Source organism: Neomonachus schauinslandi, chromosome 9 (genome assembly GCF_002201575.2).
Source record: "Neomonachus schauinslandi chromosome 9, ASM220157v2, whole genome shotgun sequence".
Taxonomy (NCBI): Eukaryota; Metazoa; Chordata; class Mammalia; order Carnivora; family Phocidae; genus Neomonachus; species Neomonachus schauinslandi.
Window position 1 is genome coordinate 33,731,691 of NC_058411.1, and position 21,511 is coordinate 33,753,201.

The following is a 21,511-nucleotide window of genomic DNA, read 5'->3' on the forward strand; positions in this document are numbered from 1 at the left end:
GGTAATCAGCCTAAACTGTTAACATCCCCAATTAACTGTGGGACTCTGGACACTCTTTCAACATATCTGAACTCCAGTTTCCCTTCTGTAAAATGAAAGAAATTCATACTTATTTAAAGTTCCTTCTAATATCCAAATTCTGTGATTTCATGTAAACCTTTTCAAGTCCAAAATTACATTTTAAAATACATCTTTACAGATTTAAATTAACCTTGGGGGAAAGAAAATTTTTAATTGGTTGTCTTACTTTGCTCATTACCAGAACATACAAGGAGTTCCTACAGACTTGGAAATGTTTTGTAACAAATCAACTTTCCCTGTATTGACATGATATAGGAAATTAATGACAACTTAGAGCAAAGAAAAGATCTGGAGAACTCAGGAACTACAGTATGATCCAAACTGACACAAGACAAGGTATCAAGAGACCCTGGGACTTTGCTATTAACCTGGTTGAGGCCTTATGCAATATCTGAGCCTCTATCTAACCCCAGGTGCTGTTAGGTAGTCAAAATGGAAAGATGAGTAAGACATAGTCCTGGGCCTCAAAGAGTTCACAATCTGGTGAGGGAGATAACTGGGTAAACAAATAAGAAATTGCAATATAATTCATTAAGTGTTATGATAAAGCCAAGACAGCCTGGAACAGTGATTCTCAAATCTGGCTATGCATAAGAATTTCTGGAGGAGCTTTTAAAAAATACAGATGCTCTTGCCCTATCCCTAAGAGATCTTGATTTAAATGATCTAAGGGAGGGGCCCAGTGAATTGGTACTTTCAAAAACTCCCAAAGAGATTCTAGTATAAGAATTAGGATTGAAAATCACTGGGATAGGAGAAGGGTACCAGACTCAGCCCTAAGGACAAATGATAATGCACAGACAAGGAGAGAAGAATCAACTTTGTGCAGAGGCATGGAGATAATAGACCTCATGGTACATCAGGGGAATTGTAAATAGGTCTGTTGAGCTCAATGTCGTATACCTGAGCAAAGGGAGATACAGTGAAAGAGGAGACTGGGGACATAGGCAGGAGGCAGATCATTATGGTCTGTGAAGGAGTTTGGACTTTATACTAAAGTCAATGGAAAACCAGGAGGGAAGAGACATGATCTCATTTCTCTTTCAGAAAAGCACCTCTTTAGGTGGTGTGGAAGGTAGGGTTAGAGGGACTAGAAGTGGGAAAACCAATTAAGAGGCTGTGGTAATCTAGGCAGGAAAGATGGCCTGAACTAAAACAGTGGTAGGTTGAAGATAGGAAGGTAGAAGGTATTCAAGGAAAAGATAAGTAGGAGACAGAATCATCAGGGCAGGTGGACAAGGTAGGTGAGAGAGTAAGAGAACTGTATAGCTTATAATTTTCCTTATTTTGTACCTACTTTTGCTTATATGCTAGTGATGGATCTGCCCAGAATGAAACATTTCAAAGGTGGAGGGGAACAGCCTTTTATGGACTTGTTAACAATATACAATGTGGTTTGAATCTAGTCATTTCAAAATCAAGAGCTATCAAAATAATCAGAGACTGTTTTCCAATCCCTAAATGATGAAATTCCTGACATACTTAAGGTCAAGCATCTAACCTGCATTTAAACCCAATTTGGTGGGGACATGGTAAACAGCACTAAAGCAAAGGTTTGAGAGATTTTAATTAACACAAATGGCTGTGCCTAGACTTTAAATCTGGCCAAAGCAAATGGAGTGAAAGCCTTCTAATCCTTCAGAGCTTCATCTGGCCGTGACCTCAGAAACAAGAGCATCCCTCCTACATCATCAAAGTGACTTCCTTTAGTTCCTTGTTGTTCTGCGTAGGTCTTTGATTCAAGAATTCTCTACAACATAGAGGAGGAAAAAAAACAAAAAAACAGCTAAAACATCAAGTGCCCTGGCACTCACTCTGCAAATCCCCTAAAAATATTAAATTAGAATGTATTAAAAAATAAATTCCAGAGGTGCCTGGGTGGCTCAGTTGTTAAGCATCTGCCTTTGGCTCAGGTCATGATCCCAGGGTCCTGAGATGGAGTCCCGAATTGGGCTCCTTGCTCAGTGGGAAGCCTGCTTCTCCCTCTCCCTCTGCCTCTCCCCCCTGCTCATGCTCTCTCTCTCTCTCTCTCTCTCTCTCTTTCTCGAATAAATAAATAAAGTAAAATAAATCCAGCAGCACCTGGGTGGCACAGTTGAGCAGCTGACTTTTGATTTTGGATCAGGTCATGATCTCAGGTCATGGGATCTAGCCCCATGTAGGGTTCCACACTCAGTGAGGAGTCTGTTTAGGATTCTCTCTCTCTCCCTCTCCTTCTGCCCTTCCCCGCCTTTCTCTGAAATAAATAAATCTTTAAATAAATTTTAAAATTCCAAAAATCTATACCCACTACCTATGCAAGCCTTTAAAATAATTTTGAAAATAAAAGTAATTCTTACCACATTAGATTCATTTTTGCTGGTAGTTGTTCCGCCTGTAGTTGTAGTACTTATAGTACCTGGTGGGAAACATTAGGAAAATGGGAGCTTTCTTTGAGGGAAAAAACAAAACAAAACAAAACCTGGTTTAATTTTGAGTTGCAAAGCTACTAACATTCATCACACATTGCATACCATATCCTTGCATCACTGTAGGAATGACTCTGGTATTAGCATTAATGTGGATTTTCTAACTGTTGTTTTAGAAGATAACTTCAAGCAGTATTTTTAAAGTTGGAATGGCAAACCTTTTTCGGCTAAGGGCTCATGTCTCACAGGCAGAAGAAAATCATTTGAGGATTATATGCAAGTAGAAACAATTTTCTTTGAGAACCTACAAACTGTACTTTTAATACAACTTTTAAATGAAGAAATGGGGGGCGCCTGGGTGGCTCAGTTGGTTAAGCGACTGCCTTCGGCTCAGGTCATGATCCTGGAGTCCGGGATCGAGTCCCGCATCGGGCTCCCTGCTCGGCAGGGAGTCTGCTTCTCCCTCTGACCCTCCCCCTTCTCATGTGCTCTCTCTCATTCTCTCTCTCAAATAAATAAATTAAAAAAAAAAATGAAGAAATGGGATGATAAATCATACATATATATATATCCTCAGATAACCCAGATACATATTCCATAAAAATGGCCAACTGTGGATAGTGGAGAACAAAAAAAAAAAAAAAAAGATAAAGGTGGGTGGGGGGACAAAAAAGAGGAGGCAGAGAGAATGACAGGCATAGGCTGAGATAGAGAAGGAGAAGGGAGCCAATAAAAAGGGGAAAAAGGAAGAATTGGAGGGTGCAAAACAGGCTCTGTAGGGAGTTTGTCCTAGGTCAGGATTGCCAGGATACCCAGTTAAATTTAGATTTCAATAAAAACCAAATAATTTTTTGTATAAGTATGTCCCATGAAATGTTTAAGACATACTTATACTAAAAAGTTAACTATCCGCAATTCAAATTTAACTGAGCATCCTCTTTCTATTTGCTAAATATGACAACCCAATCCTAACAATCCTGCCAAATTTCCTAAGCGTGTAATACAAAAAACCTTGGAAGCTATTGTCACTCATTGAAATAATCATAATATTAATAAAGGTACAGTTTATTTTTTTCAACCTTCAGAATTTATATTTAGGAAAGAAGAATTTTATTCTCCCCCTGGGCTTCTGTGGGTTTTTTTTTTTTCTACAGATTTTACTTATTTGTCTCAGAGAGAGAGCACAAGCATGGGGAGTGGCAGGCAGAGGGAGAAGCAGGCTCCCCGCGGAGCAGGGAGCCCAATGCGGGGCTTGATCCCAGGACCCTGGGATCATGACCTGAGCGGAAGACAGACGCTTAACCATCTGAGCCACCCAGACATCCCTCTGTGGGGTTTTATAGGAAGTAAAAAAACTACTTAGTTTAGAAATTAACTTCATAACCTACTATTAGTTACTATAGTAACTATTCCATAGCACTACAAACCATAAACCTAATTTTGACATTCAAAAAGTTCAGGTTGCCTCAAAGCTTTAAAAAGCCTGTATTTGAGAGCATTACTATTTATCAAGGACCCAGATTCAAGTTAACTGTGGGTTTCCACCCCTGCCTTTCAGCCTTTTAACTTAACACTACTATTTTCCTTTCAGCAGCACCTACTGAAGTATATTGCAGCTGTCAGGAAGAGTCATACTAAAGTGAAGTAAAGGTTAAAGCCAGGAAGAATGACTTGCTTTGGGAAAGGAGGGAGTTAGAGAATAAATAAGGTCTCAAGAATATTCATTTCCCACCTCACTGGGCTTTCATCTGAATTTATAAGTGTAGCAAAATAATCACATCCAACCTTCAGCTTCTTCTCAAAAGAGCTCAAAAAAAGGCCAAGAGGATGAATTTGGTGGGGGGAGGGGGAGGGGAGGAGAAAAACGAAGTGTCAGAATCAAATGTCTTGGGGCGCCTGGGTGGCTCAGTTGGTTAAGCGACTGCCTTCGGCTCGGGTCATGATCCTGGAGTCCCTGGATCGGGTCCCGCATCGGGCTCCCTGCTCGGCAGGGGGCCTGCTTCTCCCTCTGACCCTACGCTCTCTCTCTCTCTCTCTCTCTCATTCTCTCTGGCTCAAATAAATAAATAAAATCTTAAAAAAAAAAAAAAAAAAAGAATCAAATGTCTTATCGTCAGTTACATTATTACCGAAGATAAACTTCTTCTTTAAACTACCAACAGGCATGATGGGAAATTCAGCTGAATTTAAAGATTACTTCTTGCCTGTACTCTTTAAGATAGGTGGATGCCAAAGGCCACGAACTGTTCTCTTGACCCTACAGAAGCCAGGGAAGGGCTGTTACACAGCCTGGGTCAAATTGTAATTTTACACTGTAAATTTACACCTTCAAATGTGACCCGTCCCCAGAAGGCACACACTCGGTGTAAAATGTTTTTCTCTTCTATAAGACTAGGTGAGGCAGTATGCCAAACAGATTAGACTGACAATGGTAATGCTATAGCCAGGGGCTCAAGAGAATTTGCAAGTAGGGATTGCTTAAAGTGTAACAAACTAATATTAACACAGGATTGTGTTTTGCCAGTCAAATAGTTCACACTACTGCAACACAGCCAACCAGCACACCCGACAGGTGATGCGGGAGGAAGGATTCTTGGCAAAGAGCAGTGGGAGAAACCTTTCCTTTACTTGGAAATGTGCAGAACAGAAGGACCTGTACCCGGATTTGCAGGGAGGTATGTCCAAAACTACATTTCACCCTTTAAGACAGGTTTGTGAAATTCAATTCTTTTGAGACTGGAGGAAAATGAACCGTATCTAGGAACATTATCAAGTACTTAAACTTCAAAAAATCACCACCTTGTATAATTGTTCAACTCATTTTATAATTCAGTGTCCCGATTACCTGATTTATCTGTGGTGGAAAGAAACAGTATTAGGGATTGTGAAGGAAGTGGACAGTGGATGTTTTTGGAATGGAGGGAACTGTAGTTCAAGGAGTAGAATAACAGGTAAGGATTGTACAGCAGAATACTGAGTTTAGTAAGGTCTAACCAAGGCTTCCAGTAATACACCTCAGTGCAACAGATCATGGCAGAAAACATCAATAATTTTTTTAATTTGATATATAAATGTAGCACATTTTGTCCTAAGGGTAATAGAAGACCAATCTCTCCCACAGTATATCAGGGTTCCTGAATTACCACTATTTGTAGACTAGAAGCCTGGATGTGATTGGTGCCACCTACTGGGATAAGTGTAGAATTACAAACTGTCAACCCATTTTGAACTGTTTTATTACTGACCAAATTACCCTTAGGGAGTATGAGTCTTCATTGGGAGTATTATACATTAAACCGGGATAAGTTTGGATTTAAATCATAGCCTTTAGAGGTGGAAGAGTCATGAGACATCCCATACTTCAACACTGCCATTTTCTGCACATTCTAGAAGGTGAGCTTTAGATACAGAATCAGAAGCCTGGCTTCTCTGAACTAGTTTCTTGTTTTATGATACCTACTCCACAGAGTCATTGTGAGCATTACACAAAACCACATGCTTTCAACATGCTCTATCGTATGTTTTGTTTTAGGCAAAGAAAAAAACTGAAACTAAATGACTTGCCCAGGTTATTTAACTGTTTAGCTTCAGAATAAGGCCTGCAACTCATATACCTGACTCTAAATGCAGTGCTTTTGCCATTAAAATACTGTTTCAAAAAATTTGATGGCAAGATGATTTTGAGTGGCAACTGACATAAATTTAGGAGGTGCTAGAACACAGCATTAAACACTATAAATCATAGTGAAACAATTACTCCCTTTCCAATTCTTCAAATTTGATGGCCTCAAGGAGAAAGTTTCAGTTTGTTGCTGGTTTTCTTTAAAACTCTCTACATCTTGCTAATCTCACTTCCTAATAAAGATAAAACAGACCTCAGGCTTTAGCATCTGGTTAGAACATTAAAATTTTGTTTTTCAGTATCCTTATTAAGTTTACTTTCGATTATGGAAAGCTATATTGGTTTTTCATTGAAAACAGTAATATTAATTTTATTTTCCAGGGATGCATTTAAGAAATTAAAGAAGTCAATCTAAACAGAATATATTGAAAACAACAGACCAAGTGACACAGAAATTGGGAAACATGAGCACCACCAAACCGCCTCCCTATCGTATCACTGTTGGTAATGGTATCTTAACATAATTACTTTAAAAATTCCTCTATGAAGAAAACTAATGCTTCTTTTGTTTTCTTTTCAATAATCAAACAAATAGGTCAAGATAACCAAAATCTAGGACTCAGATCCACTTAGGCTCAAACAAACCCAAAGATTTTGTATATGTGTGTGTTAGAAAATGAAACTGGCCTGTAATCAGTGTTCAGTGAATGCACAATCAATAAAGCACGGGACCGTGGGTCACACATGCCTGTGGCTACTTGCATTGGTGGTAACTAGAAATTTAGTGCCCTATCACTTAACTCTCCAGAGCATAAGAGGAGAGAAGAGAAAAGAGAGTACTGATGTGTGGGTTGTCCTAGTCCAAATTTCAAAGATCCAGTGTACTGGGAAAAAAGAAATCCCCTAAGGTGACTGAATCGAATGGAACCCTTCACTATTTACTAATCTTGGCTTGATTTGAATCTGGAGCTAAAAGATTTTTAACTCCTTACTCTAAGATCCCTTGAGATGACCTTCAGCTAATTTTAAACAAAGTAAAACAAGGATCTGTCCTCCTTGTACCCTCCTCTCCTCCAGCTTTTTAATTTATTCCTTAATGACTTATTATTGCTTCTGATTGTATTCTAGGTTCTTGTTTGAGAAGAAAATCTCAAGCTTTCTGCTGTCCAATTCAAATCAAAACAACAGTTAAAAGAAAAAATATAAGTGTGTGGGCGGGGGGGGCTGCCTGGCTGGCTCAGTCTATAGAGCCTGTGACTCTTGATCTTGGGGTCATAAGTTCAAGCCCCACATTGAGTGTAGAGATTACTTAAAAATAAAATCTTAAAAAAAAAAAAAGAAAAAATATAAGTAGAACACTGGCTAAAGGATGGATGGTCGATCCAGCCTTCCAGATTTTGTAAATTTTATATATGAATCAAGTTAGACTGACAGTGCTGTGTACCTGGACCAAATCATCTTGAACTGACCCATTGCTTTTTAAAAATTTCAAATTAATATTTTTTTATTAGATTGTGCCAACAAAAAGATAAGAAACAACCTAGAAAATTTAGATTCTGAATTCATTTTAGAAATATTATTGAGAACATTAGCTACTATAACACATATAGAATGTCCTATCTCCATGGAGGAGAAATTTCTCTCTGGTCTCAGTACTAGTAAAAGCTATATTCTTGAGCAATTGATTTATTATTATTTTGTGGACACCGTAAACCTATGTTTCTTTTTCTGGGAAATCCAGAACCAAGTTTGAAGCCTGCTTCTACCAACTATATAGTACTTTCATTATACATTTTCATGTATTTACCTGGCTTCAACTTATTTTTCCTTTGGCTTGATTTACTCATCTATTTATTTAATCTTATGTGCTGTGTGTGATTTTATCTGCTGTTCAAGCCCTTTATGGAATAAGATTGAGAAGAAATTAGAGATATACAGGGGCACCTGGGTGGCTCAGTTGATTAAGCGTCTGCCTTCGGCTCAGGTCATGATCCCAGGATTCTGGGATGGAGCCCTGCATTGTGCTCCCTGCTCAGCAGGGAATCTGCTTCTCCCCCTCCTCTCTATTCTTGCTCTCTCAAGCTCTGGAGCTCTCTCTCTCAAATGAATAAATTAAAATAAAATCTAAAAAAAAGAAATGAGAGATATACATACTGATACTGTTACTGATAAAATATTGTCATCCCCTAACCATGATTTCTCATTGAATGTGTTTTCTTTAAAATATAGATTTCAGATTCATAGATCCCTGAAAATTTAAGAACTCTTTCTTCTGCCCCTCAGAAGCCATTCCTTTACTTTTTTATGGTAAACTATACAATTTCCTCTAATGATGCCATAAATTCTTTGGGGGCAAATGCTGAAAATCTCAGAGGAATATCTGGATTGGTGAAACTCACAACCATTGTCAGAAGTCTATCTCTTTGGCTTTCTGTTCTGAAGTAGCAGAGTCTATTCCAACAAGATTCATGAGATCAAACCACAATAATTCCTAGGAAAGGGGTACAAGTGGGGAGGAAACTAGTATTTTTTCAGGGGTCAACTTTGTACCAACTACGTATACTAAGTACATAATATGTAACTTAGTCTTTACAAAAGAAAATTTCATTTCCTCCAGAGGAATCCTTATTTTACAAGAGCTTCTGAGTAATAATAATGATAGTGATAAAATTTATTAGATCATTACTAACATGTAACTTATGGTGTGCCAGGCATTGTGTTGATCACCTCATAAGTAATGGAATTTTCACTGTAAAATAAAATAAAACCTCAAACTGTGTACCTATGATACTCCACCTACCTCAGGACCCAGGAAGATTAAAATATGCTTGCTTTGTTTCCAAATTCTGCTGTAAGTACAGGGATAATTTCAGGTCATTGGCCTTCTGGTAGTTCTTCAAGGCTTCAATTCTCAGCTCAATCACTTTGCCATTAAAGTCATTCTACAAGACAACATTTTCACAACTATTCATACAGTACAGGCTTCTCTAAAGCACTTGTAACCTGATCCTTTTTACTCAGAAGTTTAAAATCATCCCATCATGTTCAGTCTTTAAAGCTGGGCAGAAAGTATTTGTGATTCCCCGCCCCCCCATTTCAAATAGAACAAAACCAAGACTATAGGGGGGAAAATGTATTTAAGTTATTCAATGTGAAGCTGGAGACAGGTCTCTGCAGCTATCTCCCCATGAAACATTTTCTTTCAGCAGAATAATTGGTAATCCAGATGAGGGAATTGGGATGAATATTACAAAACTAAAAAACTTTACATTGTCTGAATGAAATTGCATCCCATGTTCAACTTTGGAAGATCTTAGTACCTGAAGGATGTTGGCTTGTTCCTGGTACCTGACCCATTCCATTTTCCTCTGTTGCTTTTCCTGGTGGAAGAAAGAGCCTCTGGGTGACAAAGTAAATTGAGATCAGAAATCAGTGTTCTCAATATCCTGCAAAGACTTTATAGCAAAAGCACAGTGTCATAGATTCACTAATAAATTGGTTTCAACTCTTTAGTCCTTTTAGTAGGGCCTCACCTGTATAATCCATCGCTCCAAATACTAAAGGCTAAATTAATAGAAGCATTTTCTCTGAAAAAGTTTGTTGTGGGAAGATTAGATACAAGCGTAATACTTTCAAATAAATGTTCAAAAACAAATTAGCTATTATTTTGACATCACATAGTTACTGTTGAGTTGTCATTGTTGGTATAGTTTCTCCTACTTTGCCCCTGCTAACGTGATTTCCCAGAAATTTGCAGTGTCACTCTAACTCAAATATAATATCCCAAGGGAACCAGATTTCCTATAAAATTTGTATCAGTTCAGAAGCATACTGTAATTTAGACAGATTACTGCTACATTAAAAATTTTAATCTATCAGCTCTAAAAGCTACTACCATTCAGAAAGATCACACTACCTTCCTTTTCTCCTTCACTTTCTCTGCACATGATGTCTCCAGTTCATTTTTGGTCTTCCTAGGTGATGAGGGGGTTTTGGGAACCTGGGATAAAAGAAGAGAGCTAAAGGAATAGAAGGTCCCAGAAAAGAAATGCAATGTCTCAGCGGTCAGTAAATCCAACATAACCTAAAGGCCCAAATCCTAACTATCTGCCTACCCAAATTAGCCCTGATTGTCAACAGGCTGTTTCCAGCAATGTGGCATCAACAACTTGAAATTCTAAGTGCTCTATAGTCCACTTGCCTTCCCATCCTGCAAGTCTGCTTTGTTTTTTATCTGCGGTGCTTTTTGTTGACCACCAAGTTCTTCTGTGTCGAATGTCTGTAGAGAGACATTTTGGCAAAGCTTTAAATTAGTGGGAATTAGTGAGGGAAGTGGAAAACCAACATAAGTCAAAGCTTTTGGTTTCTGCCAGTCAGCAACCTGTCAGGGTTCAACATGAAAAGTGTACTACCAAATGGGGTTCAGAATGGAACAAGCCCTTCCATTTGGTCTTGAGTATACCTTATAATAATAAAACCTATTAACGTACACTTATTATATGCCATCACTACTGTAAGCTACTTACACATTACTTATTTACAGTACTTTACTACATTATAAACTTTCTCAATTAACCCTCATAGGACTATTTTTATTTCCATTTCATAAATGAGAAAAGAGATTTGGAGAGGCTAAGTCATTTGTTTAGAAGAATTTGAACGAGATCTTGTAGACTCTGAAGCCTATGTTCTTAACCACTGGGCATACCGTTCTCTTTCCATTTCTCACCGTCTAAAATTATGAGTAGGGAAAGCCAGTCACTAGCTAATAAATGTGGACATCGCTAATAAATGTGGACATCGCTTATAAAAAATCCTTTGGGAGCTTTGGAGAAGCTGGATTTTGATAGAGGATTTGTGCTGGCACATTTCTTATCACAAGGACACAAAACCTCAAGAACTAAAACTGACAATTCATAGAACTGATTTGTAGCTGCCTCTAAGAAGTAGGACTAGATCTCAGGTCAAGATGCAGGGCTTGATGCTATCCTGATTATTTGTGGAAAGGTCAGATGAAAAAAACAGTCAGAGATCACACCACACACTGTTTATATCGCAAGACACAATCTGTTCTTCTAGTTTTATAGTCTGTGAAAAAGCATATGGATCTCAAGGACTTAGTCCACAAAGGAATTTCCACCCCCCACATGGTTTCCCAGCAAAAGGCCCTATTATTGTGTTTTAAACAATGAAGTGATCGTTGCAAAATCATAGGAGAATTAGAATTATATATTCATACATTCATGCTTTCAACTTACATTTATTGATTGTCTACTATGTTCCAAGCATTGTGCTACATGCTAGGGATTCAAAGATGAACAAAGCAATCAAGAAACTGGAGGAGGTTGTATTCCAGAGGGGGTCAGGGAGACAAGAAACAAGTAAAATAATAATAATAAAAAAGTAAAAATAATAAGCTTAATTATAAAGAGTGCTATGGAGGATATGAACAGGGTTCTATAATAGAAAGTAAGAGAGGGGTGCCCTATTTTAGATGGAGTAAACAAGGAGGGCCTCCCTGAGGAGGTGACATTTAAGCAGAGACCTGAAGGATGAGAATGAGCCAACCAAAAAAAAATATTACAGGCCAGGGATAAAACAAGAGCAAAAGCCTTGAGATAGGAAAGGTCTTGGCATGTTTGAGAATCCACAAGGAGGCCAGTGTGGTGGTTGCATAGAAAGTAAGGAGAGGACTTCTTTGAGAGGAGAGAGGTAGGCAACAGCCATATTTTGCCGCAATAAGGAGCAGCTATAAATGGTTTCCATAAGGAAAGTGACATGATTTGATTGTTTCAAAAATATCACTTTGGCTGCTGTGCAAAGAAAGGATTGGAATGAGGCATGGGTGGAAGCAGGGACATGACAAATGAGAATGGGGACAAGAGGAAAGGGAAGTTCTTTTCATTAGGGTCTGTAAGATAATACTATCAAGAGATCCTTAGAGGCACACCTTGTTCCATAGCATCTCCATTTCCTTCCGAAGCATCTTGTTTTTCCTTTCCTGTTGGAGAGGGAAAAAACCAAACAAACAGAGATGTGTTTGTCCAGTCATTAAAGTGAAGTTGGAAGAAATTATTAAGTAATGAGGGGAAAGGGGTGGGGATGCAGGTATATAGCAAACCATAGAGGAAGGCAATAAATAAGTCTAGCCCAAAATCCAGGAACATGAGAGATGAGTTTGATGATGATGATAGTACAAAAATAATAACAATTTTGAATAATAACTATAATTATGGTAATTGTAATATGATATCAACAGAAATGAGTTCTTCACACAACACTTAAGATATTCTGATCATACTATAATTTCTCTGGGGTGCAGACCACTAATTTCTAATTTTTAAGATCCTTTACCTTGTTGGTTTTTAGAAATCTTATGAGTCTCCCAGAGCAAACTATTTCTTTTATTTTACTTTGGTATTGTCTATTCTTTATGAAATATGAAGGGTTAATATGCTTGTATTACTAACCCCTAGATGAAAAGTTTTTAAAAGTCAAAGAAATAGAATTTTTGCTAGTTAGTTCTGAGCCTGCCCAACATTTCATCTGATTCCTTTCTAGATCAAGGAGATATGAGTATTGGAGCCTTAGATGCTAGAGATGAGCTCTCTGTCTTTCCTTCCACATTTGATGATAGCAATTGAATTGAGCCTTGTACAGGGGCCATTCCTTGGAGTGTCCACCAACCTCTTACCAGATTCTGCTTCATCTCTTCTGCTTCCTTAATGAGCTCCATGACTGAGGATTCTTCATTCCCCTTCCCTGCCATGATCTGCCTCATGATCTGCAAACTGGAAGGAAGAGAAAGACATCACAAAACATAATACTTCCTAAAGAGTAATATTACTATTCTGTAAGCAGTCAGAAAGTACACTACCATGGGAATGAGATGGGTGCTAAAATCACAGGAGTTTTAGAATTCCTTCTGGACATAGAAGTTCTCTATAGGATGATTTCATCCCCAATCAACATTTGCCTCAGCTATGTCCTTTATAATGAATTTTGTGTTCAATAATGCTCAAAACTTAGTCTCTGGCAGCCAGTGAGGCTCTTCTTCACCCTTTCAGAAAAATGTTTTGGTGTATGGCTTTTGAAGTAGAAAGGATGATTTTGCCCCTCTGAAGAAGGAGGTCAAAGAATCTGTTGTCTTCAGCATAAATCCCAGAATTATGCCCTACCTCATCTCTGTTTATATTGCTTCTTTATAAAAAAAGACATTTGAGTTAGTTGGGGAAACCCCTTATATCCTTAGGGTAGTTCCCAACATACAATCCAAGGCATTAAGAAGTTTCTAATAAAATCTGAATCAATACCAAGTAAGTAAAAGACTTACTTTATTCTTTAAAGGCATTAACTTAAGTTTATGTTTATTATACTTTTTCCTCCTTAATTATAAGCAGAGAAGCAAACTTTGTATTCTCTTAACCTAAGAGAAGTTTGTTTCTGCATTGTAAGCAGCTGGTGCTTGACCACAACTTTTTGCCTGGCTTTTGTTCTCCAAAAGTCTGAGCTCCCTGAGATGGTTACAGTAAGGGTAGAGAATGAAGGTAGACCCATTAAGGTGAGATTCTCTGAGACTAGAAACGAAACAGAGTTGGTGGGTCTCAAGAACAGTGAATGCCCTAGATAAGAGTTGAGATTTTATCTGCCTAGTATATTTAGAGAAGCCAGACCCTAAATCCAGAGGATTCCTAGGCCCAGAAGATTTCTTCTATTTCACTGCTTGGCATGAGAAGAAGAGAGTCATCTATCCTAAAGTGATTCCACAAAAATGAATAAGGAGCTATCAGTGTAACCATGATAGACTGAAATACTAAAGGCTCTTTTCTGTTTCTTAGGTGGGCATCTTAAGGAAGAAGAGTAGTAACTGTAGCCCCTTGATATGAGGGCTGAATCATTTTTAATTTTACTAAAATAAAACAAAGGATTACTTGCCACTGATTTTGTGGTTACAAATTCTTTATCTATTATAGCTAAATGTCTAAATCTTTTTAAAAATGTAAATAATCATTGTTAATCCTCTGGATTAAAGTTCTCTGGCCTTTTCCCCTCTAGGAAACCCTGAGTAGAGAGCCTTTACCTTCTTTGCTTTTCCTCTAAGTTAGACATCAACTTCTGGAATAAGAGATTGTTCTTATCTTCAAGAGGTTTTAGCATCTCTAGCAGTTCCTGCTTCCTTAGCTTTAAGTCGTCATTCAATTCCTTCAAGTAGTTGTCATCTATTTTGGAACATCTGTGGGAAAAATAATATTTACGTTTAGCCTAAGTTAATAATAGAGACCCTCCTTTTCCCTCTGGATAGTTACCACTTGGCATCTTCTGTCCATGACTCACCTTGTTTTTGAGGGCAAGTAAGATCCTGAAGGGTTTGAACCACTTGTCATCTTGAAGGGAAATTTCTACTCTAAGGATAGAGAGATCTTCTTGGAAGTATGTGCCTTCTTGTTCCATTCAGTTAAGTCATCATTTTTCTGTTGCTGTTCTTGAAACTCCTGTTGCATTGGACTGATTTTAGCTACAGCTTGAGTCACAATGGCCCTAAGACCACAGAATCAACAGGTCTTTTAAGTATCTTCAACATCAATGATAGCTTGATGAATGAAAATACTATTAGATACATCTGATCAATTCTTCCTTAGCTTTAACCAATGCCCAATATTTTATTCTGGAGTCTTTGAATGGGATAGAATCAGAACGTATCTATATTATGGAATTCCTAGAAAATGGTGGCAGGTCAAAATTAACTCATGAACACCATCTTCCATGGCAATTAACCTACATGAAATGTCTACTACCTGTAGGGCACAGTGCCAGATTCTGCAAGGAAAAGATAAATACAAAGCATCTACCTTCTGAGGGTCTTAGGAGAAGGAGAGAAAACCTCTAAGAGACATTTTTGAAAAATAGAGGCCAAACTGGCAAATATAAGGAATGGGTATAATATTGAGTAATGAGCCAATTGTCATTATTCCTGTCTTTAAAACTTGATATATTACAGTGGCAAGGAAGAATAATATTGGGCACATAGCAAGAGAATATAATTTGTGAAAAATCCATACTATCAAGTATGTCCTTCCACAGCCAGGCTTTTTCCTGAAAAGCTGTAATTCTACACTTACCTCCAGATTCTGATTCTGCCCCCATTTTTCTCTCCTTGCTAGAACCACATTTCTCCTAGACCCTAAGATCTTCTTTATTCACCTCTGTAACTTAGTGAGCAGAAAATAACTCAAAGAGTTACACATTTGTTTCTTCATGCCCTTTAAAAACAGTTTTAGGGCAGTGTTTTTAGTGAGGCTCTCAAATGTGAATTAAGCCATGTCAATTTCAAGTATTAACTGGGCATTTCTAGGCATCTTCTAAGGGCATCCTCTAAAGAAACTTAACCTCTTCCTGTTTTGGGAAACCTTAAAGGCCAACTATTGTAGTGGAAATAACACAAGATTTAGTTTGTCAGATCTTGGTTTGAATCTTGCCTTCAATGTGAGAAGGGAGCTGACTGTGAGCAAGTTACCAAATTCTTTGAGCCTTAGGTCCCACTTTTGTAAAAATGAGAATGGGAAATAAAAAGATTGGAATGAGAATTAAATCTAATATTTAATGAGATCCTGTCTCATGTCAGGTGGTCACTTTTTAGTGTGTTTTTGGTTGGTTTGAGTTTAATGCCCTAAGTAATACAAAATACAAAAAAGCTCATTTATATGAGGCTAACGAAGCTTAAACTTCAGAGCACTTCATCTTTACAGACCTCTCTCAAAGGCCATGTACCTCATTTTATATCCACAATTTTGTATTCTTATTTAGAAAGAGAGAATTCCCCAAATTATATACACTTCAGGGTCCCCAAAACACCCTGGATCTGCCCCTGGTTGGATCTGATACATATCTCCTATAACAAAACTTCTCTTTAGGCAGTCTCAACAAATACTTTTTCTAAAGCACCTATGTGTCACTTGTAAGTTATGTATGATAGCTAGTGTAACATGACATTAAATTAGAACAACCATATCAGCTGAAGCACAATGTAATTCACACTGGTTGTCCTGGGAGTTCCCATGAAAAGTTTGGATTGAACGAGGGTGAGCAATCTCTACACAGTTAAAAGAAGGAACTAAGTGGACTAATTATAATTAGTTTTGGGATGCCTGGATGGCTCAGTCGGTTAAGTGTCTGCCTTCAGCTCAGGTCACGATCCCAGGGTCCTGGGATCGAGTCTTACATTGGGCTCCTTGCTCAGCAGGGAGCCTGCTTCTCCCTCTGCCTGCCACTCCCTCTGCTTGTGCTCTCTCTCTCTCTCTCTGACAAATAAATAAATAAAATCTTAAAAAAATTATTATAATTAGTTTTTTAGACTGTAGATATAGGTGATAGCAAATAATAGAGAACAAAAATGGCATTGATACTAAAGCATGGCCTCTTTAAATTTCAGTCTTGACATTTGGTTGGCAGAATAATGTTAGAATTTTAAAACACTTAGTGAGCACACAGCATGCCAACTCACCTTCCTTTGTGTCCTTGCTTGCAAATGATTGTACGGAGAAGAACATTTGCTATTCTGATGTGCTCTTTTCTGTAGCCAATCAGCACCTTTCTTCCCCTAACATTCCAATGCCTGTTTCTTCAACTTGGAATATGACTTTCAGGAAGAGTATTTGTCTTGTAATAATGTATACAGGCTTTATAATAAAGAACTTAAAATAAAAAACTAGTATTGAATAGGGATAATTGATAGACTACATTATCTCTGGGACAGAGGTAGGGAGGGTGAAGGTATAGATGACCATCCGAAGTGGAAAGGAGGGGGGCACCTGGGTGGCTCAGTCGGTCAAGCATCCACCTTAAGCTCAGGTCATGATCCCAGGGTCCTGGGATAGAGCCCCACGTGGGGCCTGCCGCTCTGCCTGTTTGTGGGTGTGCACTCTCTCTCTCTCCCTGTCAAATAAATAAAATCTTTATTTAAAAAAAAAAGAAGTGGAAAGGAGGGAAGTTGAACACTGATTTTTCCTGCAGTAGAAAGTTAGGTCATCTGTTGATTGAGGAAACATGGTGGAAAACTTGGGAAGAGCAATGACTTGAGGTTTGGAATAGCACCTGAGCAGTGAAAAAGGAAGCCAACCAGGCAAGAGTAAAAGGATCGCCAAGTAGTGCTAAAGGTCAAGGTGAGTTTGGGAGTTGCAGATTTGTCATGGCATGAATCAGCAGTTACACAATTTCTCCAGCAGTCCTTGGCAAGCTAGAAGCAATAGTAGGGAGAACAGATGGTTGTTTGACTCTGAGCTGAGACTTGGCAGAATGGATAAGCAGAAGTTCAAGGAGTAAGGGGGCTGAGCATGCTGGTAAGAGGATCCATCAAGGAGAGGGTGGATCATGGCATTCCAGCTATGCAGGGAGGAAAATGAAGAGCTGGTGGCTAAGAGGGGAAACCAGGAAGGGGTTGAATTTAAGGAGTCTAAGGTAGAAGAACAGGAGGTTATGGTCAGCGAACATACTTCTTATGAAATAGCTTGTGGAAACTCACCAATGTTTAGATCAATTGTAGTAGCAAATCATAAGTTTTTTTTTTTTCTGCAGTAAACATGGTTTCTTTGTCACTGCATAATATCCACTGAAATTCATATGGTACCTCAAAATAGCCCTTATAACAAGCTATTCACGATGACCTCATCCAACATTATAGCATTTGATTTTAGTATCTGTTAAGAAAAAGCGTGATTGCTCTATAATTAGAGAACTCAGAACAGTAGTATGTTAGTGTTGTTTTACCAGTAAAAAATCAGATTAGTCTAATTAAGCCAGGTCTCCAAGAGTAGAGGCAATTATTTTCATATTAAGGGGAAAAAAGTGAGAGAGAGAGAAAGAAACTTTCCTATCCTCCCCTCCCTCAGTTTTGGTTGTGGCAACAAAATTACAGAATTCCTCAGGGAGGAAACAGGAGGACCTTCTGGGCCTTTCTGACCCAGAGGCAGCTCAACCCTTAAAGACATTGTGCGAATTCCATTAACTAAAATAAGGAGAGAAGTGCTGGCAAAATCATAAGCAAAACTCATAGGCTTTTTTTTTTTTTAAAGATTTTATTTATTTATTTGAGAGAGAGAATGAGAGAGAGCACATGAGCGGGGGGGAGGGTCAGAGGGAGAAGCAGACTCCCTGCCGAGCAGGGAGCCCAATGTGGGACTCGATCCAGGGACTCCAGGATCATGACCTGAGCCCAAGGCAGTCGCTTAACCAACTGAGCCACCCAGGTGCCCAAAACTCATAGGCTTTTAAAGATCACCCACATCTCCCTGTGCTGGCTGTTAGAACCACTTTGTTGTCTGTTTTACCTCTCGATAGCTGTCCCAAGCTAGGCTGCATCTACGTTTGGAGTGAATCCTTGTAGTTAGGAAGATTGAGATACATTTCAGGACTCTTGAATTCCCCGTGTTATTGTTGAGATCTTCTTGAAAGTGATGCATTTTCTCGGTGTGTACAGATACTTAGTACAACGGTCTACACACTGAGGTATGTGAACTTTCACAAAGGCATTTCAAGAAATGAGGAAACGAGGGTGGTTTTCAATGAGTCTTTTGCTGGATCCTCAGTTTCCACAAGTACTCTTTACTAAAATGGATTTGCCTGCAAATACCCCTTGGCCACCTTCCCCATCTCCTTTTTCTTAATCACATTTTTCCCTCTTGTTAAGATGGAATACCTTTCAACCATCTGAAATCTTACTTGGGTGACTTGAAGTAAGAGACACAATCTTACTTCAGTGATTTGCTCTGGGGATGTGTTTTAAAAACCTCTAGGGCATTAAACTAACCACAATTCAAAACGTTGGTGTTGGGGTTAAAGAGAGAAAATGATTATTAATGACTGGTTTACAAATTATTTTGCAGGTCAAGTGGTTTCCATTTCTTTGCTTTCAACAAAATTGAAGGATGACCTAATCAAATTGTCAGCTTAAATTTATTACAAATGAGAGTTGATGGTAAATTACTATATAGGTTTACCTTATAATTCAGAAAGAGTTCAAAGATTTCAGTGACACTGCTATAATGAACACCTTCCATTCCTATCTACTTTTTTGTGCAAACAAATTTTCTCAGTGAATAATGTATGTAAAGCAAATAGTATAAATAAAATTGATGCTGAAGGCTGTATTATTCTAGTGGTATTATTCACCTATAAATATGTGAACTACATGGGGGTAGGGGACAGTCTACCCATCAATTAATATGAGCATTTCCAAAATAACTTGTTATACTTAAAATTATTTATGAAAAAAATATTTTTTCTTAGTTGTGTACTGATAATAATTATAATGCTAATGCAATTCTGAAAAAATTTTAAGGTTACAGGAAATAAAAAATAAAATTTCAATGCTACATACATATTTTGCAGAGAAGTATGATAAAGGGATAAAAAAAAGTCTTTGGGGGCACCTGAATGGCTCAGTCGGTTGAGCCCCCTGCCTTTGGCTCAGGTCATGATCCTAGGGTCCTGGGATCATGCCCCAGTGCAGGCTCCCTGCTCAGCAGGAAGTCTGCTTCTCCCTCTTCCCCTCCCCTCTGCCTGTGCTCTCTCTCGCTATCACTCTCTCTCTCAAATAAATAAATAAAATCTTAAAAAAAAAAAAAAAGAACAGTCTTCCAAGCATAAAATACGTTGCATTTGAATAAAATTCTGTGGGGGAAGTGGGATGGAAACATGAGTTCAAGGAAAAAAAATATAAAAATTTTGACTGCTAAAGGGCTTATTCATGGTTTTAGATGTTATTGGATATGGGTGTTTAAGATTAATTGCATGCATTTTAAAGTGATATAAAAGATTTATTTGAAAATGTCAATATTACAATATGCCAGAAATTATGTTTTCTTGCAACTGCCTAAACTTACAATAACAAATTTTAGATATCAACCTAAAAACACACGAAATGATACAAAACATGTGAAAATTCTTTTAGAACATACAAACAAAAAAAAAAAGAAAAGTCTAAAGACCAGTGCTCTGGGGCAGTGGTTCTAGACTCTGACGTACTTAAGAATCCCCTGGGAAACTTGTAAAATCTGCAGATTTCCAGGCTCATCCCCAGAGATTGCTATTCTATAGGTCTGCAGAATATGTGGTTTCAATAAGCATTCCCTGGTTATTCTGATGTGTGGTCTGTGGCCTGGCCTTTGAGAAATACCACTTCAAGATTTCTTCTCTGATCACAGTGCATCAGCAGAAAGCTGCTTACTTGAGTCGTTTTTTTCTGGGCCATCTGTAGAACTGCCTCCTCTGAGTCATATATTGTGTCACACCTTCACAGTTCACTTGGAATGCCCTGAGAAAATGTTATGAAGGCTTCCTGCATTTGTAAAGAGACTCATCCAAGCCATCATTCCATCACCGACTCTCCCTGGCCACCACCCCTGCCCACAGGTTACCACAAATCATAAATTTTTTTCAGAATTTGGTACTAAAGAAAGTGTTGCGTAGTGCCTGGGTGGCTCAGTCGTTAAGCGTCTGCCTTTGGCTCAGGTCATGGTCCCAGGGTCCTGGGATGGAGCCCCGAATCGGGCTCCCTGCTCGGCGGGAAGCCTGCTTCTCCCTCTCCCACTCCCCCTGCTTGTGTTCCTGCTCTTGCGCTCTCTCTGTCAAATAAATAAACAAAATCTTTAAAAATAAAAAAAAAGTGTTGCTTCTTTGGGAAAATACTGGCATGTATTATCAGAGCAGTATCAGTAAACTAGTTTTGTTTTTCTTTTCTTCTGGTTTGCTAGGAATCTCAGAGGTAATTTTGTGACTTTGGACAGTTGGATCCTAATCTTTGCTTATGATCTTCTAACCTAATTAATATTTTTCTTGGTCCTGATTTTTTAAATAAGTTTTTTCTGTTTTATGATTTTAATAAATCCCCTCTGATCCTTTCTGGAGAAGTATAAATAAGTAAACAAATGAGCAAAATTATTCTGTTTGTATACATGTTTTAAATATATGGATAAAATAGATTGGAACCAAAAACGGTTTCTAGTTTTTTTCATCTTTGTATGTATTTGTGTGTGTGCATGTGTGTGCATACATCTGTAAAGGACTTTGCTTGTGGATGTAGAGAATGGATTGATGGAATTTACTGTTACATTTTGGGTGTACTCACTTGTAAGGCATATTGGGGTTTCAGGTGCAAAGCTGGGTAAAATGGAAGGTAGGACAGACTAGATGGACTTGAGGGGCTAGTAGGGTGCCCAGGCTTCAGTTCCATGAGGGGACTGTGGTACACTGCAAATAGGAAAAGTAGACTCTCTTAAAATGGAACAGTCTAACCAGTCAATAAGGAGATAAAAGGTCCACAGAATTCACCTCAAAGAGGTCCAGACCCTATGGGCTGGTGATTATAAAGATGCCAATATTCTTCCAAATACACCTTAATTTTTTT

General features: G+C 38.3%; 1 protein-coding gene across 1 annotated transcript; it reads right to left on the reverse strand.

The window, feature by feature from the left end:
- Positions 1–1,711: 1,711 nt before the first annotated feature.
- CCDC196 (coiled-coil domain containing 196) lies at positions 1,712–14,495 on the reverse strand. Its single transcript, XM_021679513.1, is given in 10 exon segments — positions 1,712–1,831; positions 2,421–2,479; positions 8,912–9,053; positions 9,432–9,491; positions 10,028–10,111; positions 10,313–10,390; positions 12,062–12,112; positions 12,806–12,902; positions 14,192–14,344; positions 14,446–14,495. Coding segments are annotated over 10 exon segments (894 nt in total).
- Between the last annotated feature and the right edge of the window lie 7,016 nt (positions 14,496–21,511).